The sequence below is a fragment of the Bos taurus genome, chromosome 12 (genome assembly GCF_002263795.3).
Source record: "Bos taurus isolate L1 Dominette 01449 registration number 42190680 breed Hereford chromosome 12, ARS-UCD2.0, whole genome shotgun sequence".
In the NCBI taxonomy this organism is placed as follows: Eukaryota; Metazoa; Chordata; class Mammalia; order Artiodactyla; family Bovidae; genus Bos; species Bos taurus.
Window position 1 is genome coordinate 34,304,225 of NC_037339.1, and position 21,483 is coordinate 34,325,707.

The following is a 21,483-nucleotide window of genomic DNA, read 5'->3' on the forward strand; positions in this document are numbered from 1 at the left end:
CTCTCAAGAGTCTTCTCCAACACCACAGTTCAAAAGCATCAATTCTTCAGCGCTCAGCTTTCTTCACAGTCCAACTCTCACATCCATACATGACACTGGAAAAACCATAGCCTTGACTAGACAGACCTTTGTTGGCAAAGTAATGTCTCTGCTTTTCAATATGCTATCTAGGTTGGTTGTAACTTTTCTTCCAAGGAGTAAGTGTCTTTTAATTTCATGGCTGCAGTCACCATCTGCAGTGATTTTGGAGCCCCCAAAAATAAAGTCTGACACTGTTTCCACTGTTTGGGCACTTGCCTTAAGTAAATTTTAAATATCTCATCATTTTGATCACTAGGGCTTTTTCTCCCGACCCGGCTAAATTAAAACCAATCTCCGTTTAACACTAAGGCATTGTTAAGATGGAATTTGGCCCTAGATTCTGGAACTTCAGAGAAGGTTCTGGGGCTGCTCACAGCCCACAGGTGTTGGCAGGGGCGGACTCTACTGCCACTGCACTCAGGTGAGACACGATGCCCCTCGGCCTGGTCCTCGGCACGAGGCATCCTTCGGGCCTGATGGAGCTGGTCTGGGAGTCCGGTTCTGCGCGAAGCCCAGGCGAGGCCGCAGCAGCGGGCTTGGGGCTGCCCTTGGGCAGGGTCATCCTCGTGGGCCGTCCAGGTGAGGCTCCCATTCTTCCATGGCCTCCGCCCCCCGCGGACACCGGGAGGGACCCTTTCGGCCCCAGCCCTCGCCCTCTCTGCCGCTGCCCTCCCGGCCCAGATCTCCGTCCGTCGGTTTGTCGTCGATCTCCGTGAGTTCACGGTCAGTGGACCGAGGTCAGCCGACAGCTCTGGCCGCAAGGCTCGCACGTGGAGTGCAGCGCTCCTTCCTGGAGCGGAGGCCGACGGGGGGCGACGGGTCTCGGTCCAGTGTGAGGGCCCGCGCCGTGCCAGCCCCTCTCGCGGGTTCCCGGCCCTCGCCCGGCCTCGTGGCAGGGCGGCGCGTCCTGCGGTGCCCACTCCCGGCGCGCGGTGGCGCTCCACGCGGAGGACGTCGGCGGGCGACGCTCTGGCCGCGCGGCCCCAGCCCTCCCGGAAGCGCGAGGTCACGTGGAGCGCGGGCGCTGCCCAGGAAACGCGGCGAGATGCTGTGCGCCCGGAGGCTGGGCGGCCTGCGGGCCGGGCTCCGAGTGCGGCGGGTCAGCACCGGCTGGTCCCCGGTGGGCGCCGCCTTCACCGTGCAGCCCCAGGGCCGCCGCCTGGACTGGTTCGGCGAGCGCGGGGTGAGCGGGGTCTGGGGGCGCGGGCGTCGGCGATCGCCTGTCCGCAGTAACCTTGGGGTCCCCGCTCTGAGGGGCTGGTGCCGGGGGCGGCCCCGCGTGCGGGTCCGGCTCCTGCCCGCGCGGACCCCTGCCCATCCGGCCTGCCCGGGTGAGGCGGGCCCGCCTGTGGTGTCACTACTCCGGGACGGGCCTCGGTGGTCAGTGTCGCTAGTCTCCCCCTGATGCTCGAGACGCCCTCGTCAGTTCTGTTCAAAGCTCTGGCCTCTTCTTTTCCTGTAAAACGCGGGACTGGCCTCCGAGGCGGCGCTGCCCACTGCGGAGACCCTCCCCGTCGCAGGTCGCCGCCTCTTGGTTGTCCCGGCGGTCTGTCCATCCGCACACACGCGGGGTCTGGCGAGCCGTAGACACTCGTGATTGGGTCCTCCTCTCTCCAAGCTCACTTTGTCGCAGCCTGGTTGGTGCACAGTGCGATGTTAGTCTCCGCTGCACACCACAGTAGCTCAGCTCCTTTTTCACGTTCTCTTCCATTGTGCTTGTCGCAGGATGTTGAATGTGGCTCCCTGGGCTCTACAGTAGGACTTGCTGCTTGTACATCACTTCTGTAACAGTCCGCAATCACTGCTGGTCCCAACCAACCAACCAACCTCCCCGCCCAACCACCCGCTCCTGACACTCATTGAGTTAATGACTGGATTGAGGGCGGAAGGAAGGGAAGCTTGGAAGGGACTCACCTGTGCCTGCTTTACTGTGCATTTAGGGATTTTGCTCAGTTTACATTGTTACTCTTGTGTTTTTTTTTTTTTTTTTTTCATGATTATTTACTGTTGCTTCTCTTGGAAAGATGAATCGGGGATGTGGTTACAGTGGGCCTCATAATTGAGTTTTTCATATTTACACCCCCCCCCCCCGTTTTTTTTGTTTTAAAACTACCTTTGAATGAAATTTGCTGTACAAGCTTCCTTGGGGGTAAATAACGCTGGTATTGACGTAATCGATGTGAGAATCAGCAGGACCCGTGGGTACTGAGCAGAAAGGCATGAAGGGTTATGAAATAGAACTTCATCCACATGAAAGGTGGATGAAATAGAACTCTTTTTAGCTTTATTCATTTTTCTTTTATACATCGTGATTTTAGGTGCTGATAGCAGATTTTCAAATATGTGAGTTGGCTTTTATTTCAAAAAAGAAACCTTAAGACGTATGTATGAAAAAGACATATTTTCAACATGGCCATAACTAGTAGGCTGAGGTTCAGAATTCCTGAGAGGAGTGTGGGGCAGTGTGCTGAAAGGTGACAACAATCAGTCTGTAATTGAATCAGATTAGATCACTGTAAAGACCAGGGAAGGCTTTGGCCCTGATTCTGCTCTGCCTTTGTCTTTATTTTCTCCAACTCAATGTATTTTGAACAGAAGTTAACAGTTTCTTGCATCTAGTCCTGCAAAAACTGTGGGCCTGACAGGCCTCAGTTTCACCTCTTTGTATTCCCTGCCGTTGGCAAGCATCTACACATCTGATATGCACAGCTAAGCGTTTGGCCTTAGTTTGCCTCATTCCTGAGTTCCCACCTATGTCAGGCTCTGTGTTGGGTTGCTGGTTAAATTGATGGAAGAGCAGGGTTCCTAGTCCTGGTGCTGGGCTTCTGCAAAGAGACTTTCCATTGCAAGCTGCAGTCCACGTGCAGAGAAACCGTAGGCTTTAGGGGTGCTTGGAGCACGTTCAAGTCCCGTCTCTTGCACTTGTGACCTAGTGACCGCAGACCTGTTCAACTTCTGAGAGTGTTTCCATATCTGTAAAAGGAGGGTGCTAGTTTGCGCCCTATGAGAGCCCCTGAAAGTCCATGGTGCACGTTCGGCACGCACTGCATGTGTAAGAAGCGCATGTGGGTTCTGAGTGATAGAACACTGCCTTCCCGAGTGTTGCAGCAAGTGTGATTGAACCAGTGCAAGAAGACGGTCCTTCCCATTAGATTAGTGATTTTTATCTTTGTCAAGGTGTTGGAGTGCTTTGGAAAGTATAGCATTTGCTGCCAGTTTCAGCCTGTGACTTGGTTTGGCATGTTTATTCAATCTTTTAAAGATATGTATGTTCCCAGTCGTCAACTTGTGGTCCCTGTTGCGTTGTTTGTGGAGTGCTGGGTGCCATGTCTGGACCTCACTCAGTGCCCGGCAGGGTCCTGAGAACGGAGTCCCCTGGTTCCTGGGTCCGAGCATCTATTAACCCCCTGGGTCCCATGAAGACATTAGGCCAAGGAGGGTTGAGAACTTGACCAGGGTCACACAGCGGATAGTGGTTACAGCTGCCACCTGTTAAATAAATGCCTTCTGCATGCCAGGCACTGCTAAAATGGTTTTTAAAAATGTGTGCCATGTAATCCTGGCTGTTCTGTGGTAGTGACAGAGCTGGATTTTGAATGTGTATCATTCTATTTTTTTTTTTTATAAAATAAGAATTGAAGAAAAATTCCATTCCAGTGTCGTGTACGTGGAACATCTCGGGGAATGTGAGAGGGATACCTGTGATGACAGGTGTCGTGATGATAAGAAAGCTGAGATTTTCTGTATGAGATTTTCTGTACGAGAAAAGTGTTTGTCTGTAATATACCCCCAGGTCACGTGCTCTGTTTTCAGTGGGAGCTGTTCTTTGGGTTCCAGGGTCTCTTTGGCGTTCCTGAGCTCAGTGCCCCAGAAGGATTCCGCGTGGCCCAGGAGAAGGCCCTGAGGAGGACAGAGCAGCTGGTGCAGCGCGTGTGCGCCACGCCGCCCGGGCCGCAGACCGTGCTCATCTTCGACGAGCTCTCGGACTCCTTGTGCAGGGTGGCCGACCTGGTGAGTGAGGTGCTGGGCCGGGGCTGAAGGCCGCCTCTTCCACTGTTACAGTTTCAGTCCAGGTTATGAGGTTTAGTAGTGGACTGCAAGGTGAACGTCTGAAGTGTTTGAGAGCTGTTGGCCATCGTTTGCTATTGTGAAGTGAGCTATTGAATGGAAAGAATGTACAGGGAAAGGTCACAATGAGAACTTAAACTTGAGTATGTGTATGTAATCAAACAGCTGTATAACTGTTTGATTTGATGTAATGAAAGAGGGATTACTCACATGGGGAAGAGTCTTCATGTGACAAAGGTTCTTCATTTATGAGAACTACTGAAATTCTAGTAGAATACTTATTTGTGCATTTATAATAAAATTCTTATAAAATAGATTTTATAAACCTGTTCAGGGATATCTTCTAGTTCAAAATAAAGTATTTACATCAAACGATTGTATAAAAGTGTCTTTCCCCCACACTTGGAGTTGAGATGGAAGTGCGCGCAGGTCTCCGCCAGCTGAGTTGGGAGCCGGACTCCTCTTGGCTAGGGGCCACGTCTCGAGCGGTCCTGTGGGTGAAGACGTTGTTGGGTGTAGGGGCCTGCAGGCCGCAACCCTTCCTGTCTGTACAGCTGTTCCTCCATGTTCATTCTCCATGGGGCCCCCAGGCAGAGCCAGGCACCAGGAACACAGCCACGTGAGGCAAATGCAGACTCCAAGCGTGTGGGGCTTGTGCTCTGGTGTGGACTGCTCGTAGCTCTTACACCCGACCCTGGCGAGGGCTGTACCTGGATGGGCTGATTTAACCTCCTTGCACATCCAGCTTCCAACAAGGAACGAGGCACTCGGAGAATAAGTCCCCCGGCCTGTGAGCCATGGATCTGGGCCTGAGTCCAGACAGTCTGACCACAGAGGCCGCGCTCTCACCATTCCAGAGGCTGGCTACCACCTCGGCCAGACAGAATCTTCACTGGAGTGACAGGCAGGTCACCTGCCCATCTTGTGAGACATCGTATAGTAAGATCAGCTCCTTGCAGGGTCTGGTGCCATTCTGTGTTGACCCTGTGTGCACGTAGCCACCCCCATGATCAGGACGCGTGCCTCTTCCATCACCCAAAAACACTCCCAGAAGGTCACACCCACCTCACCGCTCACCTGGCGATGTCTGACCTATTCTCCATTCCTATAGTTTGTCATTTCTAAAGTGTCAGGTAAGTGGAATCATATTTATCTTTTGAGATTGACTTTTTCCCCAGCATCAGTTCAGTTCAGTTCAGTCGCTCAGTTGTGTCCGACTCTTTGCTACCCCATGAATCGCAGCACACCAGGCCTCCCTGTCCATCACCAACTCCCGGAGTTCACTCAGACTCACGTCCATCGAATCAGTGACACCATCCAGCCATCTCATCCTCTGTCGTCCCCTTCTCCTCCTGCCCCCAATCCCTCCCAGCATCAGAGTCTTTTCCAATGAGTCAATTCTTCACATGAGGTGGCCAAAGTACTGGAGTTTCAGCTTTAGCATCATTCCTTCCAAAGAAATCCCAGGGCTGATCTCCTTCAGAATGGACTGGTTGGATCTCCTTGCAGTTCAAGGGACTCTCAAGAGTCTTCTCCAACACCACAGTTCAAAAGCATCAATTCTTCGGCACTCAGCCTTCTTCACAGTCCAACTCTCACATCCATACATGACCACTGGAAAAACCATAACCTTGACCAGATGGACCTTTGTTGGCAAAGTAATGTCTCTGCTTTTCAATATGCTATCTAGGTTGGTCATAACTTTTCTTCCAAGGAGTAAGCATCTTTTAATTTCATGGCTGCAGTCACCATCTGCAGTGATTTTGGAGCCCCCCAAAATAAAGTCTGACACTGTTTCCACTGTTTCCCCATCTATTTCCCATGAAGTGATGGGACCAGATGCCATGATCTTCGTTTTCTGAATGTTGAGCTTTAAGCCAACTTTTTCACTCTCCACTTTCACTTTCATCAAGAGGCTTTTTAGTTCCTCTTCACTTTCTGCCATCAGGGTGGTGTCATCTGTATATCTGAGGTTATTGATATATCTCCCGGCAATCTTGATTCCAGTTTGTGCTTCTTCCAGCCCAGGGTTTCTCATGATGTACTCTGCATATGAGTTAAATAAATAGGGTGACAATATATAGCCTTGACGTATTCCTTTTCCTATTTGGAACCAGTTTGTTGTTCCATGTCCAGTTCTAACTGTTGCTTCCTGACCTGCATATAGGTTTCTCAAGAGGCAGATCAGGTGGTCTGGTATTCCCATCTCTTTCAGAATTTTCCACAGTTTATTGTGATCCACACAGTCAAAAGCTTTGGCATAGTCAATAAAGCAGAAATAGACATTTTTCTGGAACTCTCTTGCTTTTTCCGTGATCCAGCAGATGTTGGCAATTTGATCTCTGGTTCCTCTGCCTTTTCTAAAACCAGCTTGAACATCTGGAAGTTCATGGTTTGCGTATTGCTGAAGCCTGGCTTGGAGAATTTTGAGCATTACTTTACTAGCGTGTGAGATGAGTGCAATTGTGAGGTAGTTTGAGCATTCTTTGGCATTGCCTTTCTTTGGGATTGGAATGAAAACTGACCTTTTCCAGTCCTATGGCCACTGCTGAGTTTTCCAGATTTGCTGGCATATTGAGTGCAGCACTTTCAACAGCATCATCTTTCAGGATTTGAAATAGCTCAACTGGAATTCCATCACCTCCACTAGCTTTGTTCATAGTGATGCTTTCTAAGACCCACGTGACTTCACATTCCAGGATGTCTGGCTCCAGGTGAGGGATCACACCATCGTGATTATCTTGGTCGTGAAGATCTTTTTTGTATAGTTCTTCTGTGTATTCTTGCCACCTCTTATTTAATATCTTCTGCTTCTGTTAGGTCCATACCATTTCTGTCCTTTATCGAGCCCATCTTTGCATGAAACGTTCCCTTGATATCGCTAATTTTCTTGAAGAGATCGCTAGTCTTTCCCATTCTGTTGTTTTCCTCTATTTCTTTGCATTGACTGCTGAGGAAGGCTTTCTTTTCTCTCCTTGCTATTAGTTGGAACTCTGCATTCAGATGCTTGTATCTTTCCTTTTCTCCTTTGCTTTTCGCTTCTCTTCTTTTCACAGCTATTTGTTATGCTTTCCCCAGCATAACAGTCCCCATCTCTGTTTTTTCCTTTTCTGGGAAGTTTCCTCCCTCCTGCTCTGGGTAGTCATACTTCTGATTATTGATCACCACACAGTCCCCACTGCAGGCGTCCCACTTGTAAGGAAATGGACAGGATATTCCTCCTGAAGGCTTTTCCTGGGAGTAAGGTGAGCTGTGCTTCCGGCTCCTTCAGTTGCTTCCTGGCTGCTCTGGGTTTGGGTTCTGTCCCTCCAGGATGCGGTTGTCCCAAGGGAGTGTGACAGACGTGCTGTCAGAACCTTCTCTTCTTGGTCGTTGCACTGGAACCTGAACGGCAGGTGCTGTCAGTAGGTTTCACTTTCCTGAAAGCAGCTGTCGGCTTTGTGCTCAGAAATCCCAGAACTTTCAGTGTTTGTCTTTCTGGCTCCACTTTAATTCCAGTGTTCCATCATTTGTTCCACATTTTTACTTCTGCTTTTCCCTAGAAGATTTTAGCTTCTCTGCCCTGTAGCTTGTTCTATTTCTGAAGTTTTGTGTTTATGAAGTTTGATGATATTTAATTCAAAAAGGCTAGGATGTGACTTATACATGTACAGTTCAATTCAGTCACTCAGTCACGTCCAACTCTTTGCAACCCCATGGACTGCAGCACGCCAGGCTTCCCTGTCCATCACCAACTCCCGGAGCTTACCCAGACTCATATCCATTGAGTCGGTGATGCCGTCCAACCATCTCATCCTGTCGTCCTCTCCCCCTCCTGCCTTCAATCTTTCCCAGCATCTTTTCCAATGAATCTTTTCCAGTGAGTCTGCTCTTTGTATCAGATGGCCAAAGTATTGGAGTTTCAGCTTCAGCATCAGTCCTTCCAATGAATATTCAGGACTGATTTCCTTTAGGATTGACTGGTTTGATCTTGCAGTCCAAGGGACTCTTAAGAATCTTCATCTTTGGGTTAAAAAATTCAGAGAACATTATATTTGAATTTTTAAGGTTTTGTCTGCTAATAAGATCAGTAACATATTATAAGGTGTAGATTTTATAAACTACATTTCCCACCAACTGGTCTTTTGTTTTCTTTTTCTTAATTCAGTCCGTGTGTAACAGTATTGCTTACCTCATTGCTATCAAAAATGAGTTTTAAAATGGTGTTTTGAATGCTAATGTTGTTTGTAAATCCTACGGTGTGGAGACAAGTGATTTATAGAACTTGTTGTAAGCTTTACGCAGCTCACTTCTCAGGTGCGGTTCTACTAAAGCTGTCCTACTGTTGCGTCAGATGTCATTACAGGCTATGGTTTAAATGTTTCTATGTTGAAAACTATTTGATAATAAAATCAGGAAATTTTACTTCGTGGTGATTTATTTCCTGTTATGCACATGTTGTTTTCATGAGAATGAAGAATACATGTAGTACTTTTCAGTTTCCCCGCATTTTCCCCTGTAGTTAACATGAAGTATAAAATCTAGTTTTGCACATTTGAAAAAGAGGATTCTGGCTTAGTTAAATTCTAAGGTCAGAATAGCGGCCCTAGTCTTGTGCCAGGCAGGCTGCCCCTGGGAATTCATGTTGATTTCAAGGCAGCTGAGAACGTACCTTTGTCTTCTGCACGAAGGCTGGAGTGCCGTTCACTCAGCCTGGAAACCGCACCAGGCATCTGTTCAAACAGGAAGAGCCTCCCAGGGATGCTCCCTGGAGCCAGGTCAGTGTCTTTGTGTGACAGCCTGGAAACCGCACCAGGCATCTGTTCAAACAGCAAGAGCCTCCCAGGGATGCTCCCTGGAGCCAGGTCAGTGTCCTTGTGTGACAGCCTGGAAACCGCACCAGGCATCTGTTCAAACAGCAAGAGCCTCCCAGGGATGCTCCCTGGAGCCGGGTCAGTGTCCTTGTGTGAGAACCATGGTGTGAACGCTAGAAAGTTCTGGATTATTTGAAACCAGAGTGTGGTGTTTTGAACAATACAATGAGGAAGAATCTACTTCATGTTTAAAAGTTGGTAAAAGTTTTCTTTGGAATGAAATGGACTTGGTTCCCAGGAATGACGGGATTCATGAACGTGCAGTGAGAAGGAGAATTCCAGGAATGGAAATGCCCAGGTGAAGCCAGATGGCACATTTTCATTTTCGCCCTCAGACCCTGGGAGCAGGCTTCCTGTAAATGTCCTTTTGGTTTTGTGTCTCCTTTAGGCCGATTTTGTGAAGATTGCTCACCCCGAGGCGGCGTTCAGGGAGGCCGCGGAGGAGGCCTGTCGGAGCATCGGCACCATGGTGGAGAAGTGGGTGTGCGCTCCCCGGGGGTGCTGGCCGGGGCGGGGTGGGGAGGGGGTGCCCACCGCGGGACTCTGGGCTGCTTCCCTGCCGTCCCGTCACTTGGTCCTTGTCCTATCAAGGGCTGGCACTGTGATCTGCTCTCGGGGTTGCTGTGAGAAGGGGAGACGGTGACTAAAACGCCTGTGATGGGGCGGGGGCGGGGGTCGGGCACAGCGGGTGCCCGGGATCCTCCTCCCGCTGGTTTACGGGCCCTTTAGCATCTCGGGCAGGTGGTGGTTAAAGCGCTGTCGCCCAGATGCTGGGTCCGCGGGGCGAGGCCAGCGGCTCACCTCCATGTGGTGGCCTTGCGGCCCCCGGGGCTGGCCCTAGGGAGACCATAAAGGTGACGTGGGTGGCGCAGCAGGCCGGGCTGGGGTAGAGACTGTCGTTTTAAAGTGATTCTGAAGTAAACTAAGTGTGCTTGTTATGGTAACAGGGAGGGGGCAGGATGCCCGCCAGGAAGGGTGTCAGGCTGCCCAGCTGAGACATCAGGGCCTGCGTCTCTGAGACCAGAGGCGGCTGGGAGAGAGGGGCTCTTGGCGGGGCGTGGGGCTGCCGTGCTGTCCCCCACCAGCAGCTCTCGCCCTCTTGGGGACGGTGGCTGTGAAAACTGGCTCCTCGATGGGTGAACTGGTCTCTGCAAGCTGGGACCCCGGTGTGGTGACAGGGCGGGAGCAGGGGCTCCCCGGAGATGAGCGGGAGCCCCGGGCGTCGGGCTGGACTCTTGTCTGCCGGGCCCTGGGCACAACCTGCACTATGGGCCCTGCGCTCCTGGCTCCGGGGTGGACGGCCGGAGCCGTGGCCTATTGAGAGGTGTCCGGAGTGTTGGCCCAGTGTCTTCGCTTGACCCCTTGAGGCTGGCTCTCGATGGGGGTGGGCTCAGGCCTTATCTGCTCTTCTGGCCGCAGCTGTTGCATGTGGCTTTGGGTTTACACTTTTACCTCCTAGGACACATTGTTCTCGCATGCTGCCTTCCCTGTACTAACAGTGGTTGTGCTATTCCTGATCGGAAGGAAGAAATGAAACAATGGCCCAAGCCTTTGGCCTCTGGCCAGGTTTACGCTAGAACTTGACACTGTTCTCTTGATGTAAAGCCAAACCAGACGGTACTAGAAAATCATTTAATTTTTTTCATTTGTAATTTTTCTAGGTTGAACACAAATGTGGAATTATATCAAAGTTTGCAGAGGTTACTAGCTGATAAGAAACTTGTGGATTCCCTTGATCCGGAAACCAGGTACTGCTTCCTTTGTGTTCATTGTGCTTGTGACTTTGGACGTGAGCTTGGCAGCCGCCCCAGGCGTCTCTGCCCTCAGAGCCCGTCTGTCCAGGTGGTTTCTCCCGGGTGATGGACACTGCTCAGATGGCGTCCCTGCTCTGAGAGCTCTGTGCCGTCTCACCCTGTCCTCCTGCTTCTCTTGGCCCTGTCGTTCCAGCAGCCTCTCCTCTGCCGGTGGGTCCGGTCAGCATCTCCCAGCCGCTGGATGGGAGGCTCCACGAGGGCGGGGCCACGTCTGACCTGCTCCCTGCGGTTCTCAGCATCTCCCCCAGCCGTGGCCTGGAGGAGGTGCTGCAAGGCTGACCATTCTATTCAGCTGCATTCCTAAAGTTCCATCACAGATACAGCAGAAGATACAAGCAAATTGGATTCATTTACTGGTGGATGTCCAGATCCTTGAGATGGTCGGCTTTGATTCATACCATTTATTAGTTGAAAAGACCTCTTTTGTAGCTCAATATACAAATATATTTGATATAGGATTTTGTATATTATATTTCTTTGCTCAGATGTATTATAAAATATCATAGTTTGTCATTAACTCATCTATGTATCATTTGTATCAAGGCACAGAGATTAATTTTTTGTATGAGCCTATCTGTACTTGTATATTTTTTTATTTATGAGACGCTTGCTTGGTTCTTCCTGCTTCTGTTCTCCTGTCTCCACCCATGCCTGTGACCCCCAGTGAACCCTGTCCCCCGGCGTCCTGTGTTGATCTGGTGTGTGGGTGACATGCTGGCCAAGAGGCAGGGAGGGGCTTTTCACCTGTCTGCCTGTGGACAGGTATCTGCAGTCCTGACTCCCTTCAGCGATCCTGACGCTCACGGTACAGGTGAAGCAGGCTGCACCAGCACAGTGACCTGTCTTGATCGTGATTTTACTGTTACTGCTTCTGTTAGCGAGGTGATTTGAAGTTGAATGCCTGCTATTTGTGCCGGATTTTACTCAGCTGCTACTGACTTTGAGTAACAACAGGTTATTCATAATCTGACTTTACTGAAGCTTTGCTTTCTTGTATTCAATGTATAGAAATGGAAGTGGACTGGTGGACCATTTGGGGTACGGAGGACTTGTGGGCCTTGGACATGGGCCACATTCTGTTACCTTTCTTTTGTATCTTTTTGGCTGCCCTGGGTCTACCTTGCTGCTTGTGGGCTTTCCCTAGTGTGGCGAGCGGGAGCTACTCTCTGGTTGTCTGTGGGCTTTGCGTTGCAGTGGCTTCTCTTGTTGTGGAGCACAGGTTCTGGGGCACACGGGCTCAGTAGTTGCAGCTCCTGGGTTCTAGAACACGGTCTCAGTAGTTGTTATGCACGGGCTTAGTTACCCTGTGGCACGTGGGATCCTTCCAGATCAGGGATTGAACCCATGTCTCCTGCATTCGCAGGCGGATTCCTCACCACTGAACCACCTGGGAAGCGCACATTTTTCAATGTTACTAAAATGCCAATAGGATTCTTAAAATAACAGAATGATAAACACATTGAGAAAAATAAGCTGGGTAGAAGATCTGTATTCTAGAAAAGAAGGATGCCTTGTGAGTGGGCGGAAACAAGACTTGGAAGTGATGATTACTGGGCTGTCATGGTGCTTGTCCATCACTGGGAGTGTTGGCCAGCACCCAGGAGGCACCTCGAGAGAGACAGAGGAGCCTACAGTGGCTGAGATAGAGCATTAGAGACTCAATATCCATCATGATAAGGTCCTGTGTAGGAGAAATAGTACCATCTTATTATTAGTGCCTTCCTTGAAACACTAGTTCTGTGAGGTATCAGAGTATTGCCAGAAGGGACCCATTGATCAGTAAGTTTGGAAATCACGCATATTAATACATTTTCCCCTCTTGGAAAATCTCAGTACATCAGAGTCTCAGAGAAGCCTGGCCATAAAGAAACCTGTTTCACTTGGGGTTGTCTAGAACCATCAAGAGCTTCCTTGTTTGCAGAGAATATAATAAGCACACTCTCCAGAAAACAGAATGGAGGGCAAGTCCTAGAGTCATGAGAGCCACAAAAGCTGTGAGGCAGCATGGAGTACACTCTGGAGGGCAGGCTGCAAGCCTGCACGCGCGCACGTATGCATCCATCCTGGGAGGCGTGAAAGATGTTTAAATGGAGAAACATGCTGTATTCTTGATAAGAAGAAATGTCAGCGTTATCTACTGGTCTCTAAGTTTGATAGTATCCAACTTATACCTAAGACGATTTTTATTGTTATTTAAAATGATTTTGAAGTCATAAAAAATATGCCAGGACAAGCAGGAAAAATCTAGTAGAGAAAAATGCTACAGAGAGGACTTGCACTGGTAATGAGACACATAAAGATACTATATTTAAAATAGCGTTATACTTACACCTGAAGAGTCCGTTAGTTCAGTGAGAGAATAGAGAAAAGTCTGACCAGACACAAATGCATAGGACTGTATTTAATACATGATAGAACTGTCACTTCATATCTGGAAGGAAAAGCTTGGTTTTCAGTAAGTGATGTTGCTGCTGCTAAGTCGCTTCAGTTGTGTCCGACTCTGTGCGACCCCATTGACGGCAGCCCACGAGGCACCCCCGTCCCTGGGATTCTCCAGGCAAGAACACTGGAGTGGGTTGCCATTTCCTTCTCCAATGCATGAAAGTGAAAAGTGAAAGTGAAGTCGCTCAGTCGTGTCCGACTCTTTGCGACCCCATGGACTGCAGCCTACCAGGCTCCTCCGTCCTTGGGATTTTCCAGGCAAGAGTACTGGAGTGGGGTGCCATTGCCTTCTCCGAAGTGATGTTGCTGCTGCTGCTGCTAAGTCGTTTCAGTCGTGTCCGACTCTGTGCGACCGCATAGACGGCAGCCCACCAGGCTCCCCCGTCCCTGGGATTCTCCAGGCAAGAACACTGGAGTGGGTGCCATTTCCTTCCCCAATGCATGAAAGTGAAAAGTGAAAGTGAAGTTGCTCAGTCGTGTCTGACCCTCAGCAACCCCATGGACTGCAGCCCACCAGGCTCCTCCATCCATGGGATTTTCCAGGCAAGAATACTGGAGTGGGGTGCCATTGCCGGCCAATGGAAAAGTAAATTAAGATTTAAATATTAAAAAAAAAAGAAATCCCCAAAGTGTTGATAACTTGGAATGTGGAAGATCTTTCTTCACGTGATACCAGAACCAGACACAAAAGGAAAGACTGATTTGATTGTATAAAAGTTGCAAGCTTTGGTGTAGCAAAGCCCTTCCAGATTTAAGAGTCAGGATAAACGATAGGGCAAGTGTTTGTTGTTTTGGTTGTTTAGTCACTCAGTTGTGTTTGACTCTCTGTGACGCCATGGCCTGTAGCCCACCAGACTCCTTTCTCCATGGGATTCTCCAGGCAGGAGTACTGGAGTGGGTTGCCATTTCCTTCTCCAGGGGATCATCCCAACCTAGGGATCGAACCCAGGTCTCCTGCATTGGCAGGTGGATTCTGTACCACTGAGCCACCTGCGAAGCTCAGGACAGGTGTTACTTATATGCTGAAGGATTAATATAGTTACTATGTTTTGATGCCTTACACATTACCTAAAAAGAAAAAAGTGAACTGTCTTACAGAAAAATGGGTATTCTTTTCCTGAAACCCTTATCCACAAAATAGGGAATAGCAACAGATGGCTGTTAAACGTGGAGCAGTGTGCAGTAAGTGTACACTGGTAATAGTTCTGTTCATTCAGCGTATCAGCACGGTCATCAGCAAGAAGAATGTCCCTATTGTGAAAAGTCAAGGAGAGCAGCAGAGTAGATCAAATACTTGGATAACTTAATCCAGAAAAAAGTAGTTTAAAAAAAAAAAAAAATACTGCTGACAGAAAGACGTGTTCCAGTTGAGCTCGGCTCCCGCTGTGTAGCAGGATTAAGAAGGAAGCAAACCATCCTCCTGAGCCCACGGAGTCTGTTTCCACCATGGCATCAAAGAGTGATGCTCTGAGTAGCTGCCACTGGCTGGACGAGAAACTGAGACTCTGATGCAGAAAGCCTTTGAAAAACTGTCCAAGCATAAACCATTTTATATTTTTAATGATTGGGATTTAGATGGAGTTGAGATAAGTAATTATCACAGTGGTGTTCACAGGTCTGTGCTCTGAATAAAGGAGTAAGCTCCTATAGGAAAAGCTAATCATAACTGTTTTTCACGTTCTGCAGTACACCTGATGGACTTATTTCAGCATAGCAGTCTTTGCCCAGGAGCAGTGTGGAGTAGAGTTCTGTTCAGTACACGTGCTGAGTAGGAGGCGTGGCACAGGTCCGCGTGCACACGTTCATGCCAGCAGGCGTGCGTGTGTGTGTGGTCCACAGTGCTTGTTTGGTGCTCAAGTGTAGTGTGCAACAGATACTGTAGAGGATAGACAGTTGAAAAGATGTCCATTTCCTCTAGGGAAAAAAATGCAGAAAAAATGGTCTCCTTGGAGTAACTCATTCATTTCACTCAGTCTAAGGCCTGTACAGTCTGCATGATGTATGTGATACCGTATCATGCACAAGGGGGCGTAACTCCCGGCCGGCCAGCTGTTTTTCCTGATTCCTGAGACGTTAAGCTCCTGGTTTCAGAAAAATCATGTGTATGTGTGTTGAAACATCTGGCATTTTGGCAGTAAAGTTGAAAAGGATGGATTCATTTTGCAAAAAACTGATTTTGTTTAATTATCATTACCTGTTCTGACCTGGCACTTATTTTATTTATAGGCGAGTGGCCGAACTGTTTATGTTCGATTTTGAAATCAGTGGAATCCATCTAGACCGAGAAAAGGTAACTTCGTGTTTCAGCTCCTCTTGTTTCGCTGGTACTTGGTTGGTGTGTTGTCAATAACATTCCTGAATGTTGAGTGCTCTATGAAAGCTGGCCTGTCACCTCGGTAATTTAGAATCAAGGAATGACTCGAGACAGTGGGGTGTTTCAGGTGTCGTGGAGGTGAGGTGAGATGGGCCGTGTCAGGAAGGACCACGAGTGAGGAGGAAACCTAAAGATGAGTGTCTCCACGCGGACGCACAGAAGCGTCATCGAGACGCAGCGCAGGTGTGTCGTCACGTGATCCCTGCTCTGGACACACCTGCGAGATCCTTTCTGGTCACTTCCGTGTCTCTTCTCTGGGGGCTGCTCTTGGACAGGGCACGGGGGATGTGGCACACTTTTTAAGAGAACTCGACATAAAGCTGCCAACATGACCTGTAAGCCACGAAGGCCTGTGTTCTTGCTATATTCTTTCCAGGTTATTCCTTACTTACATTTTAAGGTCTCGTGAATATAATTAAAAAGTTTAAATTCGAGGAAGTGTGTCGTTAAGCAGTCATATAATAAATATAACAGTTTCAAAATATTTGCAGAGCTCCAGGTACTGTGTGTTTGCATGTTTAATTCTCCTTGAAGGATGAAATGACATGCTTAGCAGACTGTTGGCGAAGTCAGGAAACAGGTTTTATTTTTCCAGGGATTGTAACAGGTGATCAATTCTTTGAAATAACTAATTTTATCACTTTTTTGTTTTAAGTAGTAAAGGCTTTGAGGAAAAATTTTCAAACTAGAGTATAATTTCCAGTTATCTTCATTGTCTTGTTTTTCCCCTGGTCACCAGTAGGTGGTGACAGATGGCCACATCAGAAACAAAACAGGCAAAGAGTAATCATCTGAAAAGTCATTTTCCCCATGAAGTTTGATTTTTCTATACTGAAATTTTTGTTACTAAGATACAGTTCATCTTTTCTAATGTCTTATCAAGGGTATACCTGTTCTGTTCATGTTTATATTTATCTTTTAAGAAATACGCTTGGTCATCCTTCAGGGTCACAGTACAGTTTAGCATCTGTCCATAGCCGTTGCCCCTTCCCCGGGAAGGCTTGCCTGTGGTGTCACGTGAAGCCCGTCATGAGTCCGGGGCCTGTTTGGCCGTCCCGTGACGAGCAACTGAAGATTCCTCCTTGTCCCCAGGAGACCTAACCAGTTATGTGGGCAACGGTTTTTAAGTTTGATCCCAAACATGGGGTGCCCCGGTGACAGCACAGGTTCGCTCAGGAGCCTGTGTCCTAGGGGTGACCAAGGAGAAGATCTGCTCCGCTCTGTCCGTCGTGACTGGCACAGACTGGAAACTGCCAGATGCACAGCTGGGGCCTGTGGTCTCCCACCCGCCCCTGTGAAGCGGGTCCAGTCCACCCCACCTCGCCTCTGGGCTGCTGCCCTCCTGTGGCCACTCCAGCAAGCCTGGCTGAGCTTTGCAAGCGCCCTTCCCCACACTTCACTGAAGAGCTGGTTAATTGCACCTTCCTTCCCTTGCCCTTGTATCTCATCTCTTAAGGCTGAGTCTGGTTTCTAATCTGTGCCTCAGATACTGTCATATCAGACAGATTCATCCAGCCCACTGCTCCCTTCCTCTCTTAACTAGGGTGTTTTCGGAGCCAGGGAAGGACTGTACCTCCCACTGTTCATTTCACAGACATGTTGTATGACCTAGACATGAACTAGAACTCCGGGAGTTACGCACATCTGAAAGTACAGAAGCGCTGTAGAAACATTAGGATGCTTCCTGGTGAGGATATGAAACACCTACCAAAAGCACAGAGTCAGCATTTGCAGACAGTTATTGTGTATTAAACATTATGATTCAGTATTCGGTATTCATTTTATCACTTAGTTAATACCTTGCTAAATTAAAATTCAACTTTATATGTTGATTGGCATCTTTATAGATTACTGATTTGTTGTGAAATGTTACTTTAAATAACTTGACTACCCCCACATACAGCGTAAAAGAGCTGTGGACCTGAATGTTAAAATCTTGGATCTGAGCAGCGCATTTCTCATGGGAACCCACTTGCCCAACACGATTGAGAAGCGCCTCCTGCCCGAAGGCATCCGGCATCACTTCGAGCTGGCCGGGGACCACGCGGTGGTGGACAGTCTGCGCGCAGAAGCGCCCGACGACTTGGTGCGTGGGCTCCGTCCTCTGCGTAGTTCCGGCCTCGTCTGGGGCCATGGCTTGTGACCCTGAAATTCGGGGATCACATGATCACACCTTTAAAAATACATTAATGTTTACTAAGCACTAAAAATTGACTAGGGATGATTAATTCTGTGAAAAACTGTTTTTTCCGACTCTCTGCGACCCCATGGACTGTACAGTCCATGGAATTCTCCAGGCCAGAACACTGGATTGGGTAGCCTTTCCCTTCTCCAGGGGATCTTCCCAACCCAGGGATCCAACTGGGGTCTTCTGCATTGCAGGCAGATTCTTTACCAACTGAACTATCAGGGAAATGGTTTGATTATTCCTGTTCTAAATAGTTCCTCATTTTCAAAGTATGGTGAGCGACAGCAGCGCTGGCCATTCCGGGGACTCATACTCTAATGCACGTAGTCTCACGTCACCTGGTTGATGGTGTCTCACGTGTGCCAGGTAGAACCTCGGCCCCCCTGCCCCTCTGCCTGTAGCGGAGAACTCGGGCCAAGTGCGATGTGTCTCCCACACTTGGTGATGAGCCCAGAGGCTTCATCCAGCCTGTGTAAGGCCTTGTGTTTAAGCATTGCTTACCTGCAGAGTAAAGTGGTGGGAGGTAGCGTGTGTTATGATCATATAGGACTTTGTATCTTGGTATGTGTGTCTTTTACCATCCACTTTTTAAACATAGGTGCGAGAAGCTGCTTATAAAATTTTTCTTTATCCCAATGCTGGTCAATTGAAACGTCTAGAAGAGTTGCTCAGCAGCAGAGACCTCCTGGCAAAGTTGGTAGGATATCCTACCTACTCCCACAGGGCCCTCCAGGGAACAATCGCCCAAAGTCCAGGTGAGCCTGTTTACCCAACTCTTAAGGACAAAACAGGGCTTTTATGAAGCTGAACTTCTGACTCTAAATAGCTAAAGTTACTGTGCTATTTTTAATATACTCGGAGACCAGTTACTAAGATACTTTGTTTCTTTATTAGGAATGATTTTTAAACAGACCTAATCATTTGGAATATATTTGTACAACTAGTGTACTTTATGTGCACTTTGAGTAAGTCATTGAGTTAGACAAGGCTGTGGTCCATGGGATCAGATTGGCTAGTTTTCTGTAATTGTGGTTTTAGTCTGTCTGCCCTCTAATGCCCTCTCTCAGCGCCTACCATCTTACTTGGGTTTCTCTTACCTTTGACATGGGGTATCTCTTCATGGCTGCTCCAGCAAAGCGCAACCACTTCTCCTTACCTTGGACATGGGGTATCTTCTCACGGCCACTCCTCCTGACCTTGGACGTTGGGTGTCTCCTCATGGCCAGTGGTCCTGACCTTGGACATGGGGTAGCCCCTCACGGCCGCCACTCCTGACCTTGGACATAGGGTAGCTTCTCATGGCCGCCGCTCCTGACCTTGGATGTGGGGTAGCTCCTCACGGCCGCCGCTCCTGATCTTAGACGTGGGATAGCTCCTGCGCTGCGCAGCCACCGCTCTTTGTCTAACTCAGTGAAACTGAGCCATGCTGTGTGGGGCCACCCAAGACAGATGGGTCATGGTGGAGAGGTCTGACAGAATGTAGTCCACTGGAGAAGGGAATGGCAAACGACTTCAGTATTCTGGCCTTGAGAACCCCATGAATAATATGAAAAGGCAAAAAATAGGACACTGAAAGATGAACTCCCCAGGTCGGTAGGTGCCCAATATGCTACTGGAGATCAGTGGAGGAATAATTCCAGAAAGAATGAATAGACGGAGCCAAAGCAAAAACAACACCCAGTTGTGGATGTGACTGGTGTTGGAAGTAAGGTCCAATGCTGTAAAGAGCAATATTGCATAGGAACCTGGAATGTTAGGTCCATGAATCAAGGCAAATTGGAAGTGGTCAACAGGAGATGGCAAGAGTGAACATCGACATTCTAGGAATTAGTGAACTAAAATGGACTGGAATGGGTGAATTTAACTCAGATGACTATTATCTCTACTACTGTGGGCAAGAATCCCTTAGAAGAAATGGAGTAGCCATCATAGTCAACAAGAGTCTGAAATGCAGTACTTGGATGCAGTCTCAAAAATGACAGAATGATCTCTGTTCGTATCCAAGGCAAACCATTCAGTATCGCAATAATTCAAGTCTATGCCCTGACCAGTAATGCTGAAGAAGTTGGAAGTTGAATGGTTCTATGAAGAGTTACAAGACCTTCTAGAACCCCCCAAAAATGTCCTTTTTATTGTAGGGGACTGAAATGCAAAAGTAGGAAGTCAAGAAATACCTGGAGTAACAGGCAAATTTGGCCTTGGAGTACAGAACGAAGCAGGGCAAAAGCTAATAGAGTTTTGCCAAGAGAACGCACTGGTCATAGCAAACACCCTCTTCCAACAGCCCAAGAGAAGACTCTACACATGGACATCACCAGGTGGTCAGTACTGAAATCAGATTGATTATATTCTTTGCAGCCAAAGATGGAGAAGCTCTATAGTCAGAAAAATAAGACCAGGAGTTGACTGTGGCTCAGATCATGAACTCCTTATTGCCAAATGCAGACTTAAATTGCAGGAAGTGGGGAAAACCACTAGACCATTCCGGTATGACCTAAATCAAATCTCTTATGATTATACAGTAGAAGTGAGAAATAGATTTAAGGGACTAGATCTGTAGACAGAGTGCCTGCTGAACTATGGACAGAGATTCACGACATTATACAGGAGACAGGAATCAAGACCATCCCCAAGAAAAAGAAATCCAAAAAAGCAAAATGGCTGTCTGAGGAGGCCTTACAAATAGCTGTGAAAAGAAGAGAAGTGAAAAGCAAAAGCAAAAAGGAAAGATATGCCCATTTGAACGCAGAGGTCCAAAGAATAGCAAGGAGAGATAAGAAAGCCTTTCTCAGTGATCAATGCAAAGAAATAGAGGAAAACAATAGAATGGGAAAGACTAGAGATCTCTTCAAGAAAACTGCAGATACCACGCGAACATTTCATGTAAAGACGGGCTCAATAAAGGACAGAAATGGTATGGACCTAACAGAAGCAGAAGGTATTAGAAAGAGGTGGCAAGAATACACAGAAGAACTATACAAAAAAGATCTTCACGACCAAGATAATCATGATAGTGTGATCCCTCACCTGGAGCCAGACATCCTGGAATGTGAAGTCAGGTGGGCCTTAGGAAGCATCACTATGAACAGAGCTAGTGGACGTGATGGAATTCCAGTGGAGCTATGTCAACTCCTAAAAGATGATGCTGTGAAAGTGCTGCACTCAATATGCCAGCAAATCTGGAAAACTCAGCAGTGGCCACAGGACTGGAAAAGGTCAGTTTTCATTCCAATCCCAAAGAAAGGCAATGCAAAGAATGCTCAAACTACCTCACAATTGCACTCATCTCACGCTAGTAAAGTAATGCTCAAAATTCTCCAAGCCAGGCTTCAACAGTACGTGAACTGTGAAATTCCAAATGTTCAAGCTGGTTTTACAAAAGGCAGAGGAACCAGAGATCAAATTGCCAACATCTGCTGGATCATGGAAAAAGCAAGAGAGTTCCAAAAAAACATCAATTTCTGCTTTATTGACTATGCCAAAGCCTTTGACTGTGTGGATCACAATAAACTGGAAAATTCTTCAAGAGATGGAAATACCAGACCACCTGACCTGCCTCTTGAGAAACCTGTATGCAGATCAGGAAACAACAGTTAGAACTGGACATGGAACAACAGACTGGTTCCAAATAGGAAAAGGAGTATGTCAAGGCTGTATATTGGT

The 21,483-nt window shown here is 48.1% G+C and overlaps 1 protein-coding gene across 1 annotated transcript in view; it reads left to right on the plus strand.

The window, feature by feature from the left end:
• Positions 1–664: 664 nt before the first annotated feature.
• Positions 665–21,483, plus strand: part of MIPEP (mitochondrial intermediate peptidase) — an 85,835-nt gene continuing 65,016 nt past the window's right edge. Inside the window, exons 1-7 of the mRNA XM_002691846.6 lie at positions 665–1,264; positions 3,919–4,092; positions 9,391–9,479; positions 10,664–10,750; positions 15,485–15,548; positions 17,536–17,718; positions 18,419–18,575. Of these exons, the coding sequence (XP_002691892.2) occupies positions 680–1,264; positions 3,919–4,092; positions 9,391–9,479; positions 10,664–10,750; positions 15,485–15,548; positions 17,536–17,718; positions 18,419–18,575 (1,339 nt within the window). The 5' untranslated portion in view covers positions 665–679. The remainder of the gene's footprint in view (positions 1,265–3,918; positions 4,093–9,390; positions 9,480–10,663; positions 10,751–15,484; positions 15,549–17,535; positions 17,719–18,418; positions 18,576–21,483) is intronic.